Source organism: Ctenopharyngodon idella, chromosome 22 (genome assembly GCF_019924925.1).
Source record: "Ctenopharyngodon idella isolate HZGC_01 chromosome 22, HZGC01, whole genome shotgun sequence".
In the NCBI taxonomy this organism is placed as follows: domain Eukaryota; kingdom Metazoa; phylum Chordata; class Actinopteri; order Cypriniformes; family Xenocyprididae; genus Ctenopharyngodon; species Ctenopharyngodon idella.
This window is the reverse complement of record NC_067241.1, coordinates 22,369,948-22,392,604: the sequence shown is the minus strand read 5'-3', so window position 1 is coordinate 22,392,604 and position 22,657 is coordinate 22,369,948. Positions and strand designations below refer to the sequence as shown.

General features: G+C 36.8%; 1 protein-coding gene across 5 annotated transcripts in view; it reads right to left on the bottom strand.

Moving 5' to 3' along the window:
• Positions 1–22,657, bottom strand: part of utrn (utrophin) — a 222,703-nt gene that overhangs the window by 180,751 nt on the left and 19,295 nt on the right. For 3 of the 5 annotated variants that reach the window (XM_051880130.1, XM_051880128.1, XM_051880126.1), the window contains exons 3-9: positions 12,796–12,857; positions 11,144–11,236; positions 9,580–9,657; positions 7,325–7,417; positions 6,959–7,131; positions 5,869–5,984; positions 4,272–4,423 (exon numbers count right to left, since the gene is read on the bottom strand). In XM_051880130.1, the coding sequence (XP_051736090.1) occupies positions 4,272–4,423; positions 5,869–5,984; positions 6,959–7,131; positions 7,325–7,417; positions 9,580–9,657; positions 11,144–11,236; positions 12,796–12,857 (767 nt within the window). Of the gene's footprint in view, positions 1–4,271; positions 4,424–5,868; positions 5,985–6,958; positions 7,132–7,324; positions 7,418–9,579; positions 9,658–11,143; positions 11,237–12,795; positions 12,858–17,385; positions 17,452–19,174; positions 19,379–22,657 lie in introns of those variants that run through there. The other 2 variants (XM_051880127.1, XM_051880129.1) reach the window with 2 other exon arrangements.

Here is a 22,657-nt window from a genome sequence, read left to right as displayed (position 1 = left end):
GTGAAACACTAATCGAGCGGGAATTGTGAGTCTGAAGGTAATAGTAGCAGGTTTTTCTTCATGGTGTGAATGCCATTGTGCTGTATAATAAAAGAGACCGAATCAGGTAATGAACCCATCTGATCTGAAGTCTGACAATGGGGAATCAAACGGCACCACACCCGAGAACAATGGAGTACAAAAAACATTGTGCAATTGCCATGGTGCAAATAAAACAAGATGATAGATGTCAAAAACTTGGTACTGCTAGAGTACAAAAAGATGGTATTATTAATGGTATTAGTAAAAGGCATTGTCATGGCAGATGTCAAAAAACATGGTATCATATCCAAAACACATGACATTGGCATAGTAGAAGACAAAAAAATATGGTGTTACCATGGTGTAAGTAGAGAAAAAGCATGGCATTGTCATGATAGATGTCAAAAACATGGTTTATTTTTGGTACTTTTCTGCTGGTAAAAGAACAGTAACTTGAACTTAATTTAGGGCTGTTTGTAATAGTAGCAATTGAGTCCACAAACAAGGCTTTGTTCCTTGAATAAATGCACAGAGAACAGCCCTCATCTGGAAGAAAAGGTCATCTGATGAAAATATTTCGCTGGAATTCCCAACTTCATCCCACATGCTGGATAAGACTGTGTTCTTTCTGATCGGCTGTAAGGCAGTGTGTGCATGGAGGGTGGTGAAGCAAAGCTGGAATAAGCAGCACTGAAACATTTGTGGCCTGGCAAAGGCAGAACCACCCAAATACCCTGGAGCATCCCAGCAGATGCTTATATCAACCCTGCACAGATACAGAGACATGCTCAGCAGTAAATCACGCCCCATCCGGGACTGTAAGGAATTTAATGATTGTTCCGATTTTGATTATACTAGATGAATGATTATTGTCAAGCATATATGCAAAGTTCTGGGAGTGACTGTCGCATTTAACTGTGGGTGTGAATCCCCTGAATTACCATTACAAACAGACTTGTGTCAAACTATGCGAGTGGTAATAAGGCGAATATGTGAATATGGTCTTGGTTTAAGCGTATTGTAACATTAAAGAGCCTCAGATTGAAAATCCATCATGATTCATTCATCAGTTGACTTCAGAGATCCACAGAACTTTCTCCACATAGTGTCATTCTGAAGCAAACACATGAGTTTGAGTGGCCAGACAAGCAGCTAATTTTGGTTATTAAAAATCTAATTGCAATTTTTCCTGACAAAATGAGATTACAATTTAAATTTTGATTAAAATAAAAAAGCTTCAGGTTCACCGTGTTTCTGTGAAGGGCGACAACATGGTTTTAACTACCCAAAACTAATGTACTCTCTTTGACTGTACCATAGTACAGTAATGGTATCAGAGGTAATACCACGGTACTTTGACACACACTACAGATCAAAATTTTGCACACACTGACTCATCCTTTATTACTATTTTTAACATTGTGGATAAGTCATCAAATTTTAAAATAACAAAAGGAAGTATATGAATTGTGTGACCAAAACATGTTATTTGAGCATATCTGTGCACAACATCATGAGGTGCATCCTGGGATGCTTTTCTAACCATACTGAAGGAGTCAAAAGGTCAAAAGATCAAAGATCATGTCACATACAAATCCAGTTGCATGTGACCAAGTTTTGACCATGTTATTGTAATATCACACAAAAGCATGAAAAAGTACACCATAGTGCTACCATGTTTTTTGGACATGGACCATAGTAGTTACATGGTAGCTTTGAAAATACCTTGGAGTATCATGTAAATACTATGTTAAATGAATTTCAGCACAATGCTATGATACCATGACTGTACCATTGGAGATTATCATACGCATGTACTATAGTATTTGCATAGTACTCCAAGGTAAATATACTGATGTGATGTGGTATAATTATGGCCTCATGTCAAAAAAAGTCCATAAATGATAAATGTCCATAAAAGTATGGTATTACCATGATAAACATCCACAAAAGCATAATATTACCATGATACATTTCCTAAAACATGGAATTACCATGATAAATGTACATAAAAGGCATGATAATACCATGGTACATGTCCTAAAACATGACATTACCATGGTAAATGTCCATATAAGCATGATATTACCATGGTACATGTCCTAAAAGATGGTATTACCATGATAAATGTCCATAAAAGTATGATATTACCATGGTACATTTCCTAAAACATGGTATTACCATGATAAATGTTTATAAAAGTATGATATTACCATGGTACACGTCAAAAAACATGACATTACCATGATAAATGTCCATATAAGCATGATATTCCCATGGTACATTTCCTACATGGACTTGTACTTGTATACAGCTATGTTAGTAAAGAAAACCATGCAGAAGTATCTGAGTGAGCACTATTTCCACCCTTCTCTGACCGCATTTTACAGTACAGTATAGCACAATATATATATGCAGGACAACTGTGTGACTCACTCTACCCAGTGAAAGCAGAAGGCAGAGGGGAAGAAAGAGTGCACACGAGAGAGAGAGAGAGAGAGAGAGAGAGAGAGAGAGAGAGAGAGAGAGAGCGAGAGCGAGAGCGAGAAAAGGAAACTGGTAGAAGTAGAGTTAGTTTTTGGCACTAGAGTGTGATGCCCATTTTCCACAGGCAGTTCCTCATCAAACATCACCCGAAAAACAACAACCTCTTTTCAACTGCCATTGCATTTATTTGCATCTTGTGAATTTTCTGAGCAAGAAATCCCATTGTGCACTTACATATATTTGATGAAAAGACGCACCTATAACTGTATTAAGTTGAGAAGATTTCCTCTAGCGTTAACACTGAGCTGAATAAGCAAGTGGCTGTGCTAAATATATCTCCAACTCCTCTGTGTATAACACATCATTATGATGTGAACAGCTGAACCCATCTTTTAAAACTCATACTTCCATGTGCCATCAGGACCCTCAATATTAGCCTGAGTTTATAAACACAGAGTCATTAGACAAATGCATGAAGGTCTTTGTGGTTGTACAAGCATCGGAATGCAACACATCAAAATAAAAGAGCCTCAATATAATTAACAATGTATTCCATGTCTGTTCACGTCAGCTTTCAGTTGATAGACACTCTGTTTCTGCATTTTTTGTTATAAATATGTTAAATGAGCAGTAATAACATCATCACTCTGTTCCAAAACCTAGTGAGATGACTATGTAGGCAGCATTTTAGTAGCCTCGTTACTGAAGCAAAGATACAAAATTGTCTTTTGGCCAAATTCTAAAGCAGCATTGGCATGTATCCTTCACAGAGAAGGTGATATCAGAATGCTGTGAGACCAGCTAAATGAAAAATGAATTCAAGATGGCAGACAAAATGAGAGAAATGTCAATTATGAACATAATTGATTAAAAACCCCATATTATAGCTTAAAAATAGTTCAGTCTAATTACAAATGCAGTATTTCAGCAAATATTTGTGTTCGCTGTGTATTTTTATGCTTATTTGAGCATCACAGTGTTAGCTTAGCAACATGCTAACACATGCTCTACTGAAATCTATTTTGAAGTTTCCTGTGTGATTTGCATTCGTGAGCAATGCAAAGCACAGAGAAACAATATCACTGGAATTACTTTCAGAGCGATTTTTCCAGCTGATGAACGATAAAAACTTTGACAGCCAATAAGGATCCACCTGATTTTAAAGAGCTTGAGAATTAAAAGCAGCAGATGAGAAAACTGGGCTTATAATAAACAATGTTATCTGTTGGTGTGGACGCTAATATAGTTATCCTTCTTGGCACGAACAAACCTTTTCACCAATCGACTCTGATTGAAACCCTTAAAAGCGACTGCAAACCACAAGAGATGCTTAAATACTTCTTCAGAAGTACCAAAATGCTCAAGAACTGAACCAGAACCTTTTCTCAATTACGACTATTTGGGCACATGATACAAAATCAGTCTCAACCCAGATAGCACAGGTACATCTCCAAGATAAAGTTAAAGAGCGCTTCATCTGGAAGACATCTGTTGTGTACAAACATCTGATAAACATCTTAGAAAAAGCTGTTTTACATACACTCTAAATCATACACATTTTCTAAATGTCTATTTATCATCTGACAGAAAACATGTAGGAGACATACTGCAGATGAGCAAACAATATTTAAAATACATCTTGCTGATGTAAATGCAGACATCAAATAGACGTCTCTGTGATGTACATGTGCTGTCAGGGAAATGGTTAATTGACCTTCTGCCCTAAGTAAGCATACATGTGTTTGGGTAACCAGCGCACTTACAGCATGTTCCTCATCGTGCTCCACCTTATAGCGCCTGGGCAGCGTCTCCACCTCTCTGATGTCATCCAATGTGATGTCATTGGGAAACACAGCGAAGAGTGAGGTCACATACATGATGATGGACTTCTTATCTGGCAACTGCACCGCCACATCTGAGAAACACAGAGAGACAGTGAGTATGAGTATGAATAAGGGTGTGTGTGTGTTTATGGAGTTGCTCTACGAGGCCCCTCTGATTAGTTAAGGCTCATGTGAACTTGTGTTCAGGAAAAGCCATGTAATCCAATCAAGTCCAGATGATTAGTCTCAGGACCTGGGCTCTGGAATGTCCTGGGTTTGTTGACTGGTATTTTTTCATTGGTTCAACTCAGATTCCCGCTTCAGGCAAACTTAAATAGCAAACTATGACAAGATCTCCAAATAAGGCCAACATTAAGTAAGCTGAAGATGATGGTCAAGCACTTTAAAGATTCTGTAGCCTAAATGTAAATTTCGGCAAAATTTTGTAGGCGTAAAAGGTTGATTGTCCTTAGATATGGCTTAGTGTGATTATCTACCTGCAAATGCTGTGATTTAATCAAATAAATATATGCGCCGTGTGTTTCTTACATGTGAGCAGCTCATGATACGCCGCTATCACATGCATTTGGGAACTCAACATGCATCAAACCATCTTCACAAACTTGTAATGAGAAGCACTTCTCAAACAAAAGAGAAGGTTTAATGGCTCCCGGTGGTTTCCCAACAAAATAAATGTTTGATGGTTTAACTTTTGAACGTGGCAAAATTAAGACAGCCATAAATTTTAGTATTGTATTACAGTTATAATATATTAAAATATAACAATAGCGATGCTTGCTATTGTTTTTTAATCTTCTGATTGTGTGGTTTGAAGGAACGGTTGTCTTCACGAGTAGGAGATCAGAGAATGTCTCCATTTTAAGGTTTTTGTCACTAAACAATGTTGTGAAGCAGTAATTTTCCATAGTTTTTCCCTTGGTTTAATAACACTTGTTGGAATTGTACTGGTCAGATGAAGTCAGAGCATTGAAACATTCAACTAAGGTAATAAACTTCGTGTCCTGCTTCTTCCCTGGCTTTTTCAGTCAAACGCTCAGGCTGATAGAAGACTTATATCTTCTGGCAAGGATTTGGCGTCAGGGGCTGAATCTGATATTACTGTCTGATATTATTATTATAATAACTATTATAATTTACTTTTTTATAACCATATTGATATATAACAACAAAATTGTGGCCAAATTGTGCAGCCCAACAAACAAACACAGCAAACCAAGAATTAAAAAAAAAAAATAACAATCTCATTATAAAACACAATTGTTATTTTTATCAGAAAAATAGAAAAAAATGATGTTTTTTTTTTCCCAAATTGTGCATATTGTCCAATGTAAATAAGTGTAGCAATGCAGCAAAAGGAATGCAGCAAATCTACGTGACCAACTTTGTGAAATCTTTGTGGGAATATCCTTTGCCCTGATGTGAAATTTCTGATTACATGGATATCTATTTAAATGACTGAATTTCACCTGTGAGCATCTGCCGAATAATGAAAAGTTTATAGTTAGATGTTCATTACCTTCTGGATCCAGTAGTCTCTCAATGTTGAGCTGATCTTTGGCGAATGCGAAAGCGTGGTCCAGCCTCTCTACTGGGCTTAGATGAATCACTTTCTCCCAACTGAACCCATGAGGCCTGGAACAGAATTCATACCTGGGATTAGCACTAGAGTTCACACATGAACCTGAAGCCATTCACCGTCAATGACAGCTGGCGATTTCTGGTGACATGTGAAACAGTGTTCAATGTCTAGACTCGGCGGCCGCTAGCAACTTAATACTCACTTCTAAATAGTAGGTAGTAACTTTGATAACAATGCAGCTTTTATGCTCTTTCGAAACTGAACTGTGTGTGAACAGAACTGCATTCAGGACTGACAACCAGATTCTGGATGAAGCTCACAGGTCAAGAAGTGCTTGAAGACGTACAAGCAGGTCCACCTGAATCTACAGTCTGTTTGCAAACTTGAAACTTCCATAATTCGTAGTTAAACATCCTACTTCTCTTGCGTGTTTGGTTAAAATATTTGCTAATCTGATAACGCTTTTAGCTGCCAATAAGAGTGTAGTACTAATCTGTGTTTAACACACTTTTATTTATTTAAACCTATTACACAGATTTTCCAACAAAACCACAGCAGAAAATGTGGAAAAGGTCTGTGATTACACTTGGGCCTCCCAACTTGTTCTCAATCCCTTCATCCACAAACATTTCACATTGCTTACATATATTAATAAAGAATTTTGTGATTACAAACATCCGAATGTGCAAACATGTATAAAATCCTCTGAGAATCACAAGCATTTTTCTGATAATAAATTCAGGTTCAATCTCTGAGATCAGTTTCATGTTGTTCTCAACCGTTTCATGTGATGATACATTTGTGTTTTAAGCAGAATTCAAAATAAAAGGCTCAGACACACTACTGTGTGTGTGCATGTGTGTGTGTTTCAGGCTCATGTCTGACATGATCAACCCAAACAGACCGAACAGCTTATGAACACAAACTCTCTTGACCTCTGACCCAATCTATACGCTCCATAGCCTTTCCCTAGAGACCGCGCTGACAGCAGTCTAAACTACTATGAGTGTGTGTGTGTGTGTATTACCTGAAGTGGTGTAAGATGGCATTAAAGGCCAGGCCGTCTGCCCAGCTGGTGGTGAAGTTGAGCACATTGACGTTGTTGTAGTTACGGGTGCAGTTTCTCACCCAGCTCAGCAAAATCTTCTCACTGTTGGTCTGCTGAAGACTGGACATCACATCCTTCATGACGTCCTTAACCTGCACACACACACACAGAGAGAGAGAGAGAGAGAGAGAGAGAGAGGTTTGTTTGACTATATTAGTGAGAACATCTTACTTGATTTATAGATAAACAACATGTGGCCCATGTAAACTTTTTTTTGAATAGTGAATACACATCAAATTCCTTCACAAGTCAGTTTTTGCCAACTTTGTCCGTGTGTTTTCTGACCTGCCAGTGCAGTATGATACTCCAGATGAGTCCTAGAGTAAGCTTATGATTCCCATCTACGATATCAGTACCTCCAATATTCACCAGATCCACCTGAAAGAATAAAACAAGATCAAAAAAGAATTGTTCATACAACAGAATTAAACAAAAATAATAAAACTATTCAACAAAAAAAAAAAAAAAAATACACAATGAAAAAAAAAAAAAAAAACTTGTTTAAGTTCAAATAAAAGTGCATAGATACAGAAACTTGTTCTTAATAAATGTTTCCGGTTTACTGTGCAAAAATTCATCAGTGCAAGTTAATCCAGGAAAAAAAGACAAATCCTGTACCAGTTTACAATAAGTTTCCATTTGTTAACTACATTAACTAACATGAACCAACAATGAAAATACATCTAAAGCATTTATTAAATCACAGTTATGGATGGATGGATGTGAATGGAGGCAATTTCTTCAGCTCATACTCATTGATCCTGTTCACTGCAATCATAAATCTCAGATGCGTCAGGATATTTATTAATATTTGTCCAATTGTGTTCATCAGAAAGAAGAAAGTCATATAAGCCTAGGACGGCTTGAGGGTGAATAAAGCTTGGGGTAATTTTCATTTGAAAGTGAACTAATCCTTTAACGCATCAACTAATGGGACCTTATTGTAAAATGTTACCAAAAATTATTTTCATAATCTTTCATCAAAGTGTATGTAAAAACTTTCTCCACCTCTGAAACAACTAATACATCCACAGTTAATGACAGTCCTGAGTCTGACCTACAATATTTCCAGCTGAACTCAAAAATGTCACATTACAAAAGTTAAATGTTTTGCATACTGTGTCATATTGAAATGTATGGAATATATAAACACACAGTTGTTCCCAATCTGTTATTATTAGCCTTCACCTAAACTGAGAAATGTGAGTGTTTAGAGAGGATTACGGGTCCTGTCTGACTCATCACACTGATTTACAGGTGTAGATTAACCAAACCTGCAGTTACTCTTCCACTTAAGATGTCGTGTTTGCTTAGAGAGTCAACCACAAACACAAGCGTCTCTCGCTAGTGAGAGTGAACTGAACCTGATCACAAACGCTGCGTTCGAAATCACGTACTGAGTAGGAATTGCATTTGAATTTGAACTTACATCGTGAACGCTAAAAAGTATGTTCTATATAGTATGAAGGTAATCTGGACGTACTACATTCGACATGTTGTTATGGTCATGTGACCTACCAGCGTCAGTTGTGGCGCTTTACTGTCATTCATAAATCCTCTCCGGGGCCTCATGGGATAGTAAAGTGTCCATCAAATGCACCTCAGAATTTTGCCGGAAGTAGTAGGTCATCTGGGGACTTTTTACCTACTGTTTTATGAATTTGGGCATACTATGTTAGCGTACGGTTTTTGGCATACTATATAGTAGGGAAGTAATCGATTTGGAACGCAGCAAATGGGTGTGTAAAAATCAAAGAAATTATTCAACCAACAGCAACATCTTTTAGGTATGTGGCTGTATTTATGGGAGATTACTGAAGGATCAGCAAACATCTGGACCAGGTGTGATGAAACACCACTTCAACCTGCACTAGACTGAGAGAGATCCGGTTTTGTGGGTTAAGCGATTAAAACAGGAATCTGTGCCGTGTGAATGGATAGAGCTCAGCTAATGACAGGGTAATGATCGGCCAGGCCAATTAATCATCCAATACTTGGCCATTCTGAGAGTGTTGGCATTGTGATACCCTTTCCGCTATATCTTTTTAGTGTTGTGTACCTATATTTGGTGTTGTCAGAAATGTGTACTGAGAATTATAAATCATCCTTGTTTTCTCGTCAAAAGAATATTGAGTGAATTTGGAGTAAATTGACTGCTTGCCTTGAGCTTCATAACATACTTTAATGACAGCACTACCAAGGACAATGATTTGGAATATGAATGAATGTGACAGGATTGTGCAGATTGTTTATAGCATCTGTGTTTGTGTGCTTCTGATTTGTCTCTCTGACCCCAAGCCATCAAAGACAGAGGACATGTCAAAATGTAGAGACCTTGCCGTCAAAACCATACTCTAATGTCCCTAAAAGACACACAAGAACTGTAAAGCATTTTAATTAGACTGCCCTTGCAGTACGTTCCTCAGGCCGCGTCTGTCAGCTGATACGAGGAAAGAAATAAAAATAATTCTGGCCCGCAGCCGGAGCCCAGAGAGTCTCCCAGCAGAAGGACACACAGGAAGGTAGAAACAGAGACTCACGCTGTTCTGTTGAAGGACCTGCAGGACTCGGTTGACGTTGTTGAGGGAGTGAACTCTGGTAGAGCCACGCTCTTTGGTCTGTGAGAGAGAGAGAGTTACTCCATATAGTCACGCTTACAGATTTACAGTACAATACAAAAAAAGTGCCACAGTATTACTATGTTCTTGAACGTGCACCATGACTGTACAACAAATTCTTTGAAATACCTTGGAATAAGGCTGGGTGATAGACAAAAATGCATTAAAAGTTTGGGGTTGGTAACATTTTTTAAATGTCTTTGAAAGAAGTCTCTCACTAAGGCTGTATTTATTTGATCAAAAATACAGTAAAACAGTATCGATGTGAACTATTATTACAATTTACAATACCTCTTTTCTTTTGTAATATATGTTTAAATGTAATTTATTCCTGTGATCAAAGCTGAACATTTCTGATTATTATCAGTATTGAAAAGAAGTAAAAAATAAATCTTACTGAGCCCAAACTTTTTAATAGTAGCATAGATTTTTTTTTTCTCCCCTTTTGACAATCTTCAGTATATATCTTGATATGTATTGTATTTGCTGTAAAATTACATGGGTATTTTTTTTTCCCCCAATCAAAAGAACAATTTAAACAAAATGTGATTAAAATAAATAAAAAATCATCTTTTCCAGTTTTTCACTAAATGAACAAAAATGATATTTTAATATTAATATCTATGCACAAATATAACTACACAGAGTAATAAGAAGCTATATTTAAAAAGCTGCATACATTATTTATAAAATATTTTTATTTAATAAAATGATTAGGGGTGAATTCAGGGTGAGTTTGACATTGAGATGACTTGGAAAAGGTGTCCCAATAAACCTGAATTCACCCTATATTAAAACAATAATGATAAGAATTATTTAATAATTATAATTAACAATGAATAATTATTATAACTATTAATAATAGTTTATTTAAAATAATAAACATTAGATAAGCAATGCAGCAACATTTTTTACTATAAACGAATCACTAAATGAAGTTTCAAAGAGACAGTTTCAAATGAATCATGGAAAAGAATCAAACTCCACTACTGCTAAAGTTTAAAGCAGGAATGCTATAAACATCTCTTGACATCATATACACACTCTCATTGAGTGAGATTTGAGAGAAGAAATTTAATGGAAACCTAATGGCCAAAATCATCACAAAGATACTGTGTAAATGTTTGATTCATCACCTACTTAACAGTACTATGTAAATACCATGAAAATAAGAAAATGGTAATCATTCAGTTTCAGAGTGACTGATACAATTCACTGTATCACCACAGTACTTTACATACATCACACATGAGGGTTACTGTGAAAGTGTGTGTGCGGTTATAATCAGCAGGTTGCAAATGATGAAGAAAACAGATGAAGACGAAGCCTACAGCCTCTGTCAGCTCTCAGCTGTCACTCAAACGGTCTGTCTGTGTGTGTAACTCAAAATTAGTGTTTGGTTGAGGCTAAATATAAACGCATAGTTCAGAAACATTAAACCCAACCGCTATTCAAACCCTCCCAACCATCACACACACACACCCACCAGTGTGCTTCCAGTCAGTCCCTCCAGGAGATCGAGAAGTTTTCTGCCGTCTCTCAGGTCAGAGAACATATCTTTGATGGGCGTCTTCCCCGTCTAAAACACATGACATTAAAGTAACATTAATACAATTCATTTATCAAGTTCTTCCTCAACAAAAAACAAGTAAACAAACAAAGCAGAAAGTTGATGTCACTGGGAAATCAACCCAACTGCATACAACATTTTAACATCCAAACAATAACATACACAGGCATCCCAGCTCTCCCGGAAGTTCCAGGAGTCTCCCGTATATTAATAGCAACTCCCTGACACCCGCAAATTATATGCAATATCCCAGAACTCGAGCGAGTGAGAGAGAAGCCCTATTTCCACCTAGAATTAAGATGCGTTTTCGGTGAACCTGGTATTATCACGCTTTCAAACACGTTTCCTGTGACCTCTTGCGTTCAGATTTTGTCGAGACCCTCGGCTCTTACTTCAGCACACTCTACGTAACGTTCACTTTCGGTACACGGATACTACTGAATGAATGAACACGTGTTGCGCAGCTTACGCAAATGAATATAATATAATGTAATGTCATGTAATTTATTATTCATTTCTTTATTTTGCTGTATTCATTGTCTCCCAGAAATGAGTTTTTGCAGGGTGGGATGCTTTTGTGCATGTCCTAGTCATGAAACTTTAAACGGGGTGCTCTCATTATCATTAATTATGCGAGAGAGTGATGTGATTAACCTGAGACAGAGCAGAGCTCTCTGACCACAGATACCAAACACCACTGAAACATGACTGCAGGATTTTCAGTGTACTTATGCAAATCAGAAGCCACAGGACTGAAATGATCTGTTTGAATCACGGAGGCTGATTTGCATATTACAGACAGAAAACTTATTACACTTTAAAATAGCTGTTTTCTATGTGAATATACAGTAAAGAGTAATTTATTCCTGTGATCAAAGCTGAATTTTCAGCATCATTATTCCAGGCTTCAGTGTCACATGATCCTTCAGAAATCATTCTGATATGCTGATTTGATGCTCAAGAAACATTTATGATTGAAAGATGTTTAAAGATGCTGTAATAAATATTTTTTTGTGAAAATTGTGGTATTTTTTCAAGATTCTGATGAATAGAAAGTTCAGAAGAACAGCATTTATTTGTAAACAGAAATATTTTGTAACATTATAAATGTCTTTACTGTCACTTTTGATTAATTTAATGTGTCCTTGCTGAATAAAAGTAATAATTTCTTGCAGTAGTGTCGATATTTATTCCTTTTGATGATCTTCATTCTATAGACTATTATACAGTATATAGCTAACAGACAAAAGAATTCATAAATGTGATTAATAAAAAAATCCTTTTGAGAATATTTGTGTCCTTTATATCCTAATCATGTGGTGACTGTGTTATAAGACACTCAAGGTTGAGCTGCATAATACAGTCGCTCTTCTGCATGTCATGCTTTAGCACTGACTATATTTCACAATACACTGTAGAACAACCTTGAGCGCATTATTGCTTAAGGGAAGAACACAAAGTTTCACATGTCTGCCAAACTTGAGTGGCTCTTGACGAGACGGCCACTATGAAACCAGCCATCAAAGCAGAAGTTCAGAAGTTCAGCATGAGCGGGAATCTTCCGTTACCTTGGAGAATTGTGCGTTGATCCACTTCGTGAAGGTCTTTTTCTGTACCGCATCATGTTCATCTGAAAAGAGAAGGAAAGAGGAGAAAGAAAAAGTTAGAAAGGATTTTATGGCACGTGACAAAATCTTATTTCACGATATGAGAAGTTTTATTTCACTATAATGATATATATCACGTTATAATTATTTTTTATTTTATTATTAAAAATAATAAATAAGCTAATTACAAACAATAGGGCAAATACAATATAACAAAAAATATGAATTAAACAAATATTAAGACAAATTTTTCATTCCACAGAGTTCTGCAAATTTTCCACCACAAAAAAAACTCTGCAAATTCCATGTGGGACTACTCTTAGCTACAGGCCTTTAAACAAGTTACTCGTTGACAGGTTATAAACTGCAAGATACCGTGAGGTGTAAGTCAAGTAAGTCACCAATAAGATGCTTTCTTGGAACTGTCAATCAAAGCTGACCCACAGCAGGAAGAGGCGGGGTCTAACGTAGGATCAATTCAAAACTTTACAGCATTAGTGCCACAATGTGTCTGTTGTTCATATATCCCTGTCTGAATCTACACAGAGCCAGTGTGAGATCCTGTTACTAAGGGACAAGACTCACACACACACACACACACACACACACACACACACGAGTGTTCATAACAAAAATCACTGTGTAAACCAGTTTGAACTCTAGAGGGATCAAAGGTTAAGACCACCAGCCTGCCAGGTCCCCTGATCTTTTGAGAGTGTGTGACTATAGATGAGGGCCAGAAAGCCAGGAATGCACCACAGGCAAGAGAGATGGTGTGAAGGAGAGTACACCACAACACACACACACGCGCACACACGCGCGCACACACCACACACACGCACACCACACACCACCTAGCAGTGAGAAACACATCTATCACACATAGGAAGAAACCCATCATCGTCACTATCAATAATGCAGATGTCATCGGTCATCTTCACATCCGAACAACTGACGGCTCTAAATGGTCAAAATCTTGTTTGGGTAATAGTAGATAGTTTGGGTAAAAAATGTAGTAGAAAATGATGCCTAGTCTTAAGACCATTAAGTAAATTTACATAGTGGCATTTTCATTGCAATTGAGCACATATGCCATACAATTGTCATCACCATAATGTCTAGAAAAAAAAAAAAAAAAAATTCTAAATGTGTATTGCAAAAATCCACATTCTCATTATCTCATTCACATTACAAAAAACTCACTCCCATTACTGTAATGCAAAAAAAAACCCATCATTCTCATTACCGTAGTTTAAAATAAAAAAAAGGTAACATTTTACAATAAGGTTTATTAGTTAAACATTAGTTAATATATTAACTAACATGAACTAACCATGAGCAATACATTTGTTACTGTATTTACTAATCTTCAATTAAAGTCTATTAAATCATTGATGCAACTTAAAACAATTACATTTTCTTAACAAGGAGTTTAGTTTTATTTTTGTGTAGCTCAACATTTGAGTAAACACTGATAGTTCAATTATTATTATTTAAGTTTACTGAGCGATATAAAGTGATGTCATCCATGTCATGTCGTTCCCGATGTTACCGACGTAACCAACGTTATCAGAAGAGTCCATTCAACATTAAACTGAGTTGCAGAAGATTTCAAGTTCCCAGCATGCTTTGCGTCACACTGTGTAAGGGAGAATAAATGTTGAAATTAAGTGTTATTTTGTGTGTTTTTTCACAAGATTAATACAGGGGAAGATGTGTTATTGTTTAATGTTCTGTTATTTTGGTATTTAAAGGTGTTTCTGTAATGTTGAAGTTTTTAGGTTACCATCGTGATGAAGAGTAGTGCCTGTGGTTAGGTCGAGAATGGGCTATGAAACCTCAAGACTATATATACTGCATGTTTAACAGTGCATGCAAGTAAATAGTGATAGTCTCTTTGGTGGTTACATTAGTGTGTGCTGTTGCTAACTAAAACTGAACTTTAAAGATTAGGTGTTAGTTCATTGCAATATTTCAATGAACTAATATTTATTAAATTTGGGTAGCATAAAATATTTTTTTTTATGTTCTACTAGAATAATCCTTGAGTTGTTTACTTAAATGTTTTGAGTATTCTGAACTTCTTGGGTTTTACAACCACTGCATCAAAATAACTGAAAAATAAGAAACATTATGTATGGTAAACCATAGTTTTAAAGAGTTAGTTCACCCAAAAATGAAAATAATGTTATTTATTACTCACTCTCATGTCGTTCCACACCCATAAGACCTATGTTAGTCTTTGGAACACAAATTAAGATATTTTTGTTGAAATCCGATGGCTCAGCGAGGCCTGCGAATCAGCGGTTCGGAGTGCCAAAATCACGTGATTTCAGCAGTTTGGCGGTTTGACACGCGATCCGAATCATGATTCGACACAAAAGATCCATAACACTCAGAAGCTTCATGAAGCAGTGTTTTGAAATCGGCCATCACTCGTTATTTTGTTTTTTTGGCGCACCAAAAATATTCCTGTTGCTTTATAATATTAATATTGAACCACTGTACTCACATGAACTGATTTAAATATGTTTTTAGTACATTAATGGATCTTGAGAGAGGAAATGTCATTGCTGGCTATGCAGGCCTCACGGAGCCATCGTATTTCAACAAAAATATCTTAATTTGTGTTCCGAAGATCAACGAAGGTCTTACGGTTGTGGAACGACATGAGGGTGAGTAATAAATGACATTATTTTCATTTTTGGGTGAACTAACCCTTTAAGTACAGTGGACTTAAACATTAAATAAAACTAAAATTAAAAAAATTCTGTTTGACTTAATTGTTATTTGTAATTATTATTTATTTAAAAGATTTGAGTTGCTTTACTTACATTTTTGAGGTAATCGGCATCTCTGAACTTATCAGGTTTTACAGTGTACTTTTAGGTACACTTTAAATATCTTGCATTTAAAGACATGTTTTTTTCAAAGAACATACAATCCTTATTAATAGTGACAAACACGCTTTTCAAGCTTAATATTAAGAAATGTCCATTGTGCACAAGTAGTACTCCAAATAAATTTTAATAATAATTTTTATATCAGTAAGTCTCAAGGGATATGTCAGTAATTATGTTAATAGATTTAAACTATACTTAGCATGAAACAAATGTATTTTAAATATATTACTATTTTACAAGGGTGTGCCAATCCTACCTAATGTGGGATTTTACAACAGTCAGAAACATGCAATGAACACACACATCCTGCTCTATCACACACACAAGCAAACACTTGCCTTTTATCTAAACCCTGACATTCCTAGAGTGAATCTGCAGCCCCACGCTCACAAACATTGTGTGCGTGTGTGCGTGTGCATATCTGTGTTAAACTGTGTCCGTCAAACTGTGCTGTTCATCGCTGCCTGTCTGACTGTAGGCATGTGTGCTATGCAGCATGGGACAGAACAGAATTACAACTCAGAGTCATTTAGCAATACACAGACAAGCTGAGGCCAAAGTTCACAAAACTGTCATTATGAAAAAGTCCAGAGTATTTATATTTCATACTTATTTAAAAACAACAAAAAATTATAGTTTGTGCTCTTTTAGATAGCTAGCTAAACATGTGCTTGTTTCTGTGCATTTTGATTACGGCTGTGCAGCAGCTGCTTATATGGGATATTATGACATGGGACATTCCATAATGCATAAAACTCCCATAATTGAGGCGGTGGTTCCACCTCCACTGTGAACTCCTGCCTGAGCTTGTCTGCGTGAAGGCAGAGATCAAGAAAAACGCTTGTTTTCAAAAAGGAATTCAAAAACACAGTCATATCATAAACAATATGACTTTTGAAGTGAAAGTTTGATATGCCATTCCATGTAGACACAATACTCACAAATTCATTTCCAGTTTATCCAGAACATTTACTGAAACTAAACTGCAAAAATGACTCAACCAGAAGAAATCATCTTGGTCATAACTTCACAACTCAAAGCTCATTGGCATATGACCACCCACATTTACATGTCCAAACCTACTCAGAATTCAGCAACTTGACCTGCTCTGACAGTATTACTACACCAGAGGTTAGCCAATCACAATGGAGCTCATTTGTGTATAAAATTCCTAAAGTCACAGCAGCCAAAAGACTCATTCAGAGGTGGAAAATGGTCTTTAAAAAAAATTTAATTATGACTTACTGAAAGAAATACTGAATAGCATTATAAGGGGAAGAAATATTGCTGTTAAGCATCAATACAGTGGCTAACATAAAAAGCAAACATATCTAGGCAGTTAATATTTTGCAACAGGTCACTGGGTCAGAGAAACCAAAAAGAGAGATGCAGTGACCATTCAATAGGTTAAATCTGCACACCTGACAGAATGACTATGTGAAAAACATGCTTTGATCATTTGTTAAACTAGATCTTTATTGTATTTGACTTTTAGCAGTGAAATCTAACTGGCTAATAGGTTCTGAAAACACACAACAATCACAAAACAATGTACTAAATATTTGATTTTAACACTATCATGCTCAATAACACAACCATCACTATAGACACACACACACACAAATGCATCAGTTCTATAGTCGCCTACCTCTGAATTTCATACTGTGCATAGCCATTGAGTCATAAACCAACAGATGATGGAGAAAAGCAAAGAGAGAACAAATGGAATTATTCTGTCCAAATAAACATTCCTGTCTCCTCTATACTCACTTATAGTAAAGAGTGACAGAAAACACAGAGAGAGAGAGAGAGGGAGAGAGAAAGGGAGGTGGGCAGAGAGAGAGAGAGGGAGAGGGAGGTGGGCAGTGGGCATGTATGCTGTGCTCCACTGGTAGAACACACACACGTCTCTGTGGAATGGCATCCCAGCATGCATAAGAGCAAGAGCATGACCGACTCTGTGGGTCACCCTGACAACCATATGGCAGGTCACCGTGACGACTAAGGGGAATGTGATGGAATGGAATTTTGGAACTATAAACTTTCTTTGCAGAATAACTCTGAAATTTTAACTAGCCGGGTTTCCATTACAGATTTGCGCAAAACTTTTGTGATATTTTCTAAATGTCGATAAAAAAAATATATTGCGAAATGGCGCTGTTTCCATTAACTGATGTTATGCGACTATAAACTCTCGCTATAAGACATTCAAAAAATCATGGTGACGGATATCAGTGGGTTTAAGTATATCCCAGCCACTGCACTAGCCATTATTTTTAATCGAAGTAGACGTAGGTGTGTTATCCAAGCATTAATGGCAAGGAAAGCCCCTTATACTTGGGAGCGGCCATGTATGACGTGTTTCTGGGTGTTTCTCCCTTGATAAATTGTGCAATTTCTTTAGAATCCAGTATTCCCGTAATTATTTTGTCTTTTACGAGTTTAATAAAGAACTCGGTCTCGTCTTCTGTCCAAACACACCGCGCCATCTTTAAAAGAATGATCGACTTTTACGTACGCCAGGTGACCTGCAAATGGACCTCTCCATTGCAGTTTTGCAAAATATTCCTTTTTCAAATTGCCTGAAAAACCACCTCATGTAAGCGTAAAAAGTTTTTTGCGATATGTGGGAGTTTTTGCGAAATTGACGTTTCCATCAGGCGGATTTTCAATTTGCAACTTAATGGTATTGGAAACGCAGCTACTGTCTTTGAAAAACTGCCCCAGTCTGCCACTGGTCAGAAAAACAAAGTCCTGCCTCAAACACACAGCATTGATTGAGACAATGTTGCTGTGCCAGGTTTGTTTTGATTGCTTTGTTTTTTTTGTTTTTTGTTTTTTTTTTATTATTACAGACTTTATTATATTTTATGCACCTTCACCTGTTGGTTTTATATCCATGTTGACCTAGTTTTTGTTAAATAAACCATGACATGGTGTAATACGTCATGTGTTGTTGTTCATCTGAGGTTGTACTTACCAAATTTTAAGACCTGCCAAGGACCAGATGATTTTTTTATTATGTCCTGATATGTAACACCATAGAATTCAAATATGTGTGCACAAAACTTAGCAAGCCATAATATATAGTGGTTTTAGGCATCGAATGTGTAAACTGAATGTGTATATATTACAGACTTTTCTTGGATTAAATTTTATATTATGAAAGAGATTTACAGAGGTACAGTCAGATAACTCTGATTACACACACCCAAAAGAGTTACACGAACTATGATACACATAAACATCAAACAATAACTCAACTGTGATCACAGACACACACCTATTGTTACAACACACAGACTGATGAGTGTACAGTATCTGAAAGTGTGTGTACAAGCTTCAGAATTACCTGAGTATAACTGAAGCTGAAACAAAAAAATCTGAAAAGTGCAAAAGCGTTTTGTGAATCAGGAAGTAAAAGAGTGCGCGCTTACCTAACAGAGGAAAAGAAAACTTCTTCCTGTGCTTTCTGAAAAAGCTGCGCTTTCTCCACGGCAACCACTTACTCATGTTCATAACGTCCGCTCCATAGAGAAGGAGAATGAGATGATGGGGAGATATACAGAGGAAAACAACATACAGGAACTTCAAATGATGTCTGAGAAAAGTGATGCTGAATGCAATGCATGCTGGGAGTAAACAAAGAGAACCTGTGGTGGGTTCCTCTCAAACTATTGTGTCAATCAAATACAATTCACATCCTGTCAGAGTGACGCACCAGTCATCTGACACAAACACACACATTTATACACTCAGAAAAGACACACACACAGGGCACCAGAAGCAACCATTCTAAAAATATGATCAACTTCCGTTTTTTTTTGTTGTTTTTTTTTTACACACGACTAAAACGTTTCTTACTCTTACACACAGACTAGTTCCTAGAGATGAAGTCATGAAGAGACTATAGCTGTGTCTCAAAACCTAGCGCTCTGCCTACCTAAACATTTGAGCAAGAGTTAGCATCTCAGAACCTTGCAAGCTCGCATTTTAGTGATTTGCCTAATTAGAAAGTGTCATTGGCAAAAAAAAAAAAAAAAAAAAAAAAACTATTCAGCTAGTAACCACAAAACCTAGCATATTTTGGGGACATATCTTATATTTTAAAAATCGCAGAAAATTGCAGAAAATCCCGCTATATTTATACATGACATTTGCGTAGCGTTTGGAGGCTATTACATGGACAAAAGATAGAAATCCTCTATATTTTGAACAGGAACTCCATCCCCCCCTTGAGATTCACTCCCAGGACTAATTAACTAGTCAACTTAACTAGCTGACTAACTAAAATCCCCAAATTAACTAGTCAACTGACTAGAAAGTGTCAGGCACAAAGCTAACAAGCTAGTAACCTCAAAATTTTGAATGTTAGCATATTAGCGAGTCGCCTGACTAGAAAGTAAGTATCACAGGCACAAAACTAGCAAGCTAGTAACCTCAAAATCTTGCATGCTAGCATATTAACAAGTCACCTGACTAGAAAGTGTCATAGGCACAAACCTAGCAAGCTAGTAACCTCAAAATCTTGCACGTTAGCATATTAGCAAGTCACCTGACTGGAAGGTGTTATAGGCACAAAACTAGAAAGCTAATAACCTCAACACCTTGCACACTTGCAATATTAATGAGTTGTCAGACTATAAAGTGTCATAGGCACAAAACTAGCAAGCTACTAACCTCAAAATGTTGCACGTTAGCATATTAACAAGTCACCTGACTAGAAAGTGTCATACGCACACACATAGCAAGCTAATAACATCAAAATCTTGCACTCCAGCATATTAGCTGGTCGTCTGAGTGCCATAGGCACAAACCTAACAAGCTAGTAACCTCAAAATCTTGCACTCTAGCATATTAGCTAGTCACCGGAGTGTCATACGCACAAAAGTAGCAAACTACTAACCTCAAAATGTCACCTGACTAGAAAGTGTCACAGGCACAAACCTAGCAAGCTAATAATCTCAAAACCTTGCACGCTAGCATATTAGCGAGTCGTCTGACTAGAAACTGTCACAGACAAAAAAACAAGCAAGCTAGTAACTTCGACACCTTGCAAGCTAGCATTTTAACAAGTCGTCTGACTAAAAAGTGTACTAGGCACAAAAATAGCAAGCTAGTAAAACAAAACTTAGCAAGCCATAATAGACAGCGGTTTTGGGCACTGAATGTGAGGAACTCACCAAAAAACAAAAATTGAGCCTAAGCTGCCAATAATTTTTGAGCATCACGTGCACAAAATGTCTCAAAACTTGCAAATTGATAGATGCCGTTGGTGGGCATCACAGGGCTGAAGTGCATTTAAAAATTTAGCAAAATAGTCACCTAGGACTATTTTGGGCTCCCCAGGTGCAAAAATAATGTATAGGTAGACCACATGTTTTCCACTAATTTCTTGGATCCCAAAGCACCATCTGTTGTGTTCCTATCGGACACGAATGACTCATTACGTTTTGGGCTGGGCAGAGTAAATATCCGAGTCACTGCATGGGGTCTGAAAACACATGGCCTATGGATTCATTTGTTGATTCTGCTCTCCTCTGAGTTGTTATGACGGTCAGGATATGCTACGAACAACTGAAAAAACACACACACACACATATAACAGGAACAGAGAGAACTGCAGGAAGGTTGTTTTCTCTTTCATTTTCACTTTCCAGTTCTTGTTAATGAAGGACACGAGGTTGGGTTATCTCACGTGACGTCCTTGACTGTAAATTGAACAGAGTGGGCAGGGCGTGTGTGTGTGTGTGTGTGTGTTTATTTATCTGCAGCAGGACTGCTCATTTAATTGTTTTGTCTTTATTATATGCTTAGTGTATTATGTGGTTTAAAGGATTATTTGACCAAAAAATGAAAATTGTCATTTCACCCTCATGTTATTCCAAACTCATAAGACTTTTGTTCATCTTTGAAACACAAATGAAGATATCTGTATTATTCTGTATCATTTTTGTTCATCCATAAAATTCCACACAACTGAAAGCTTTCTTTCTTGATGCTCATCCTTTAAAGCAATTGTGTCTCTTCATAAAACGTCCAAGTCCATGCCCACCATTCTGCTATGGATGCGCTTGACCAATATTGAAGTCAAATACCGTCTTGCTTTAGTAGGAAATACCCGTTAGCAAACTTTTAGTCATAATGGTGCCAACTTGCTTTTTGCAAAGATCTCTGAGTCACAGCAGCAGGGTTACAGTGAAGAAAGAGAGATGTGGTGAATTTCAGCTGGACGGAGCAGTGGAACAGGGCGTGGAGTGGTGCATTCTGGGAACATGGGGTGACACTTTACCCTCATGACACGTGTTTCAAAAGTCTAATACTCATAAGTAAATTGACACTGAATCTGTCCAATTAACTGCCCTTAAGTACCATCAGTTCCGTTTTATATTTTGCAGTTGACTTGCTGTTGTTTTCTGTTTTGCTTGTGTTTTCTATTTTGTGAATTTAATTCTCACACCCACCCACCCACCCACCCACAGAGAGAGAGAGAGAGAGAGAGAGAGAGAGAGAGAGAGAGAGAGAGAGAGAGAGAGAGTCCATTTGTTCTGAAGGAACACTTCAGATTTGATTGAACTTCTGCTTTGGATAATATGTAAAAAAATGTGTGTGTGTGTGTGTGTGTGTGTGTGTGTGTGTGTGTGTACTTAATAAACTATATTTTGGTAATCAATTTGTACCTATAAGTGAGTTAAATCTGACAAAACTTTTTATACTATAAAAACAATAACAGTTTAAAACAAGGTTCCAATTTTTTACATTAGTTAAGTACATTGGTTAACATGAAATAACAATTAAAACACTTCTAACGCATTATTTAATCTTAATTAATTTTAATTACAGCATTTACTATTACATTATTAAAATTAAAAGGGCAACACTTTACAATAAGGTTCATTAGTTAACATTAGTTAACTACT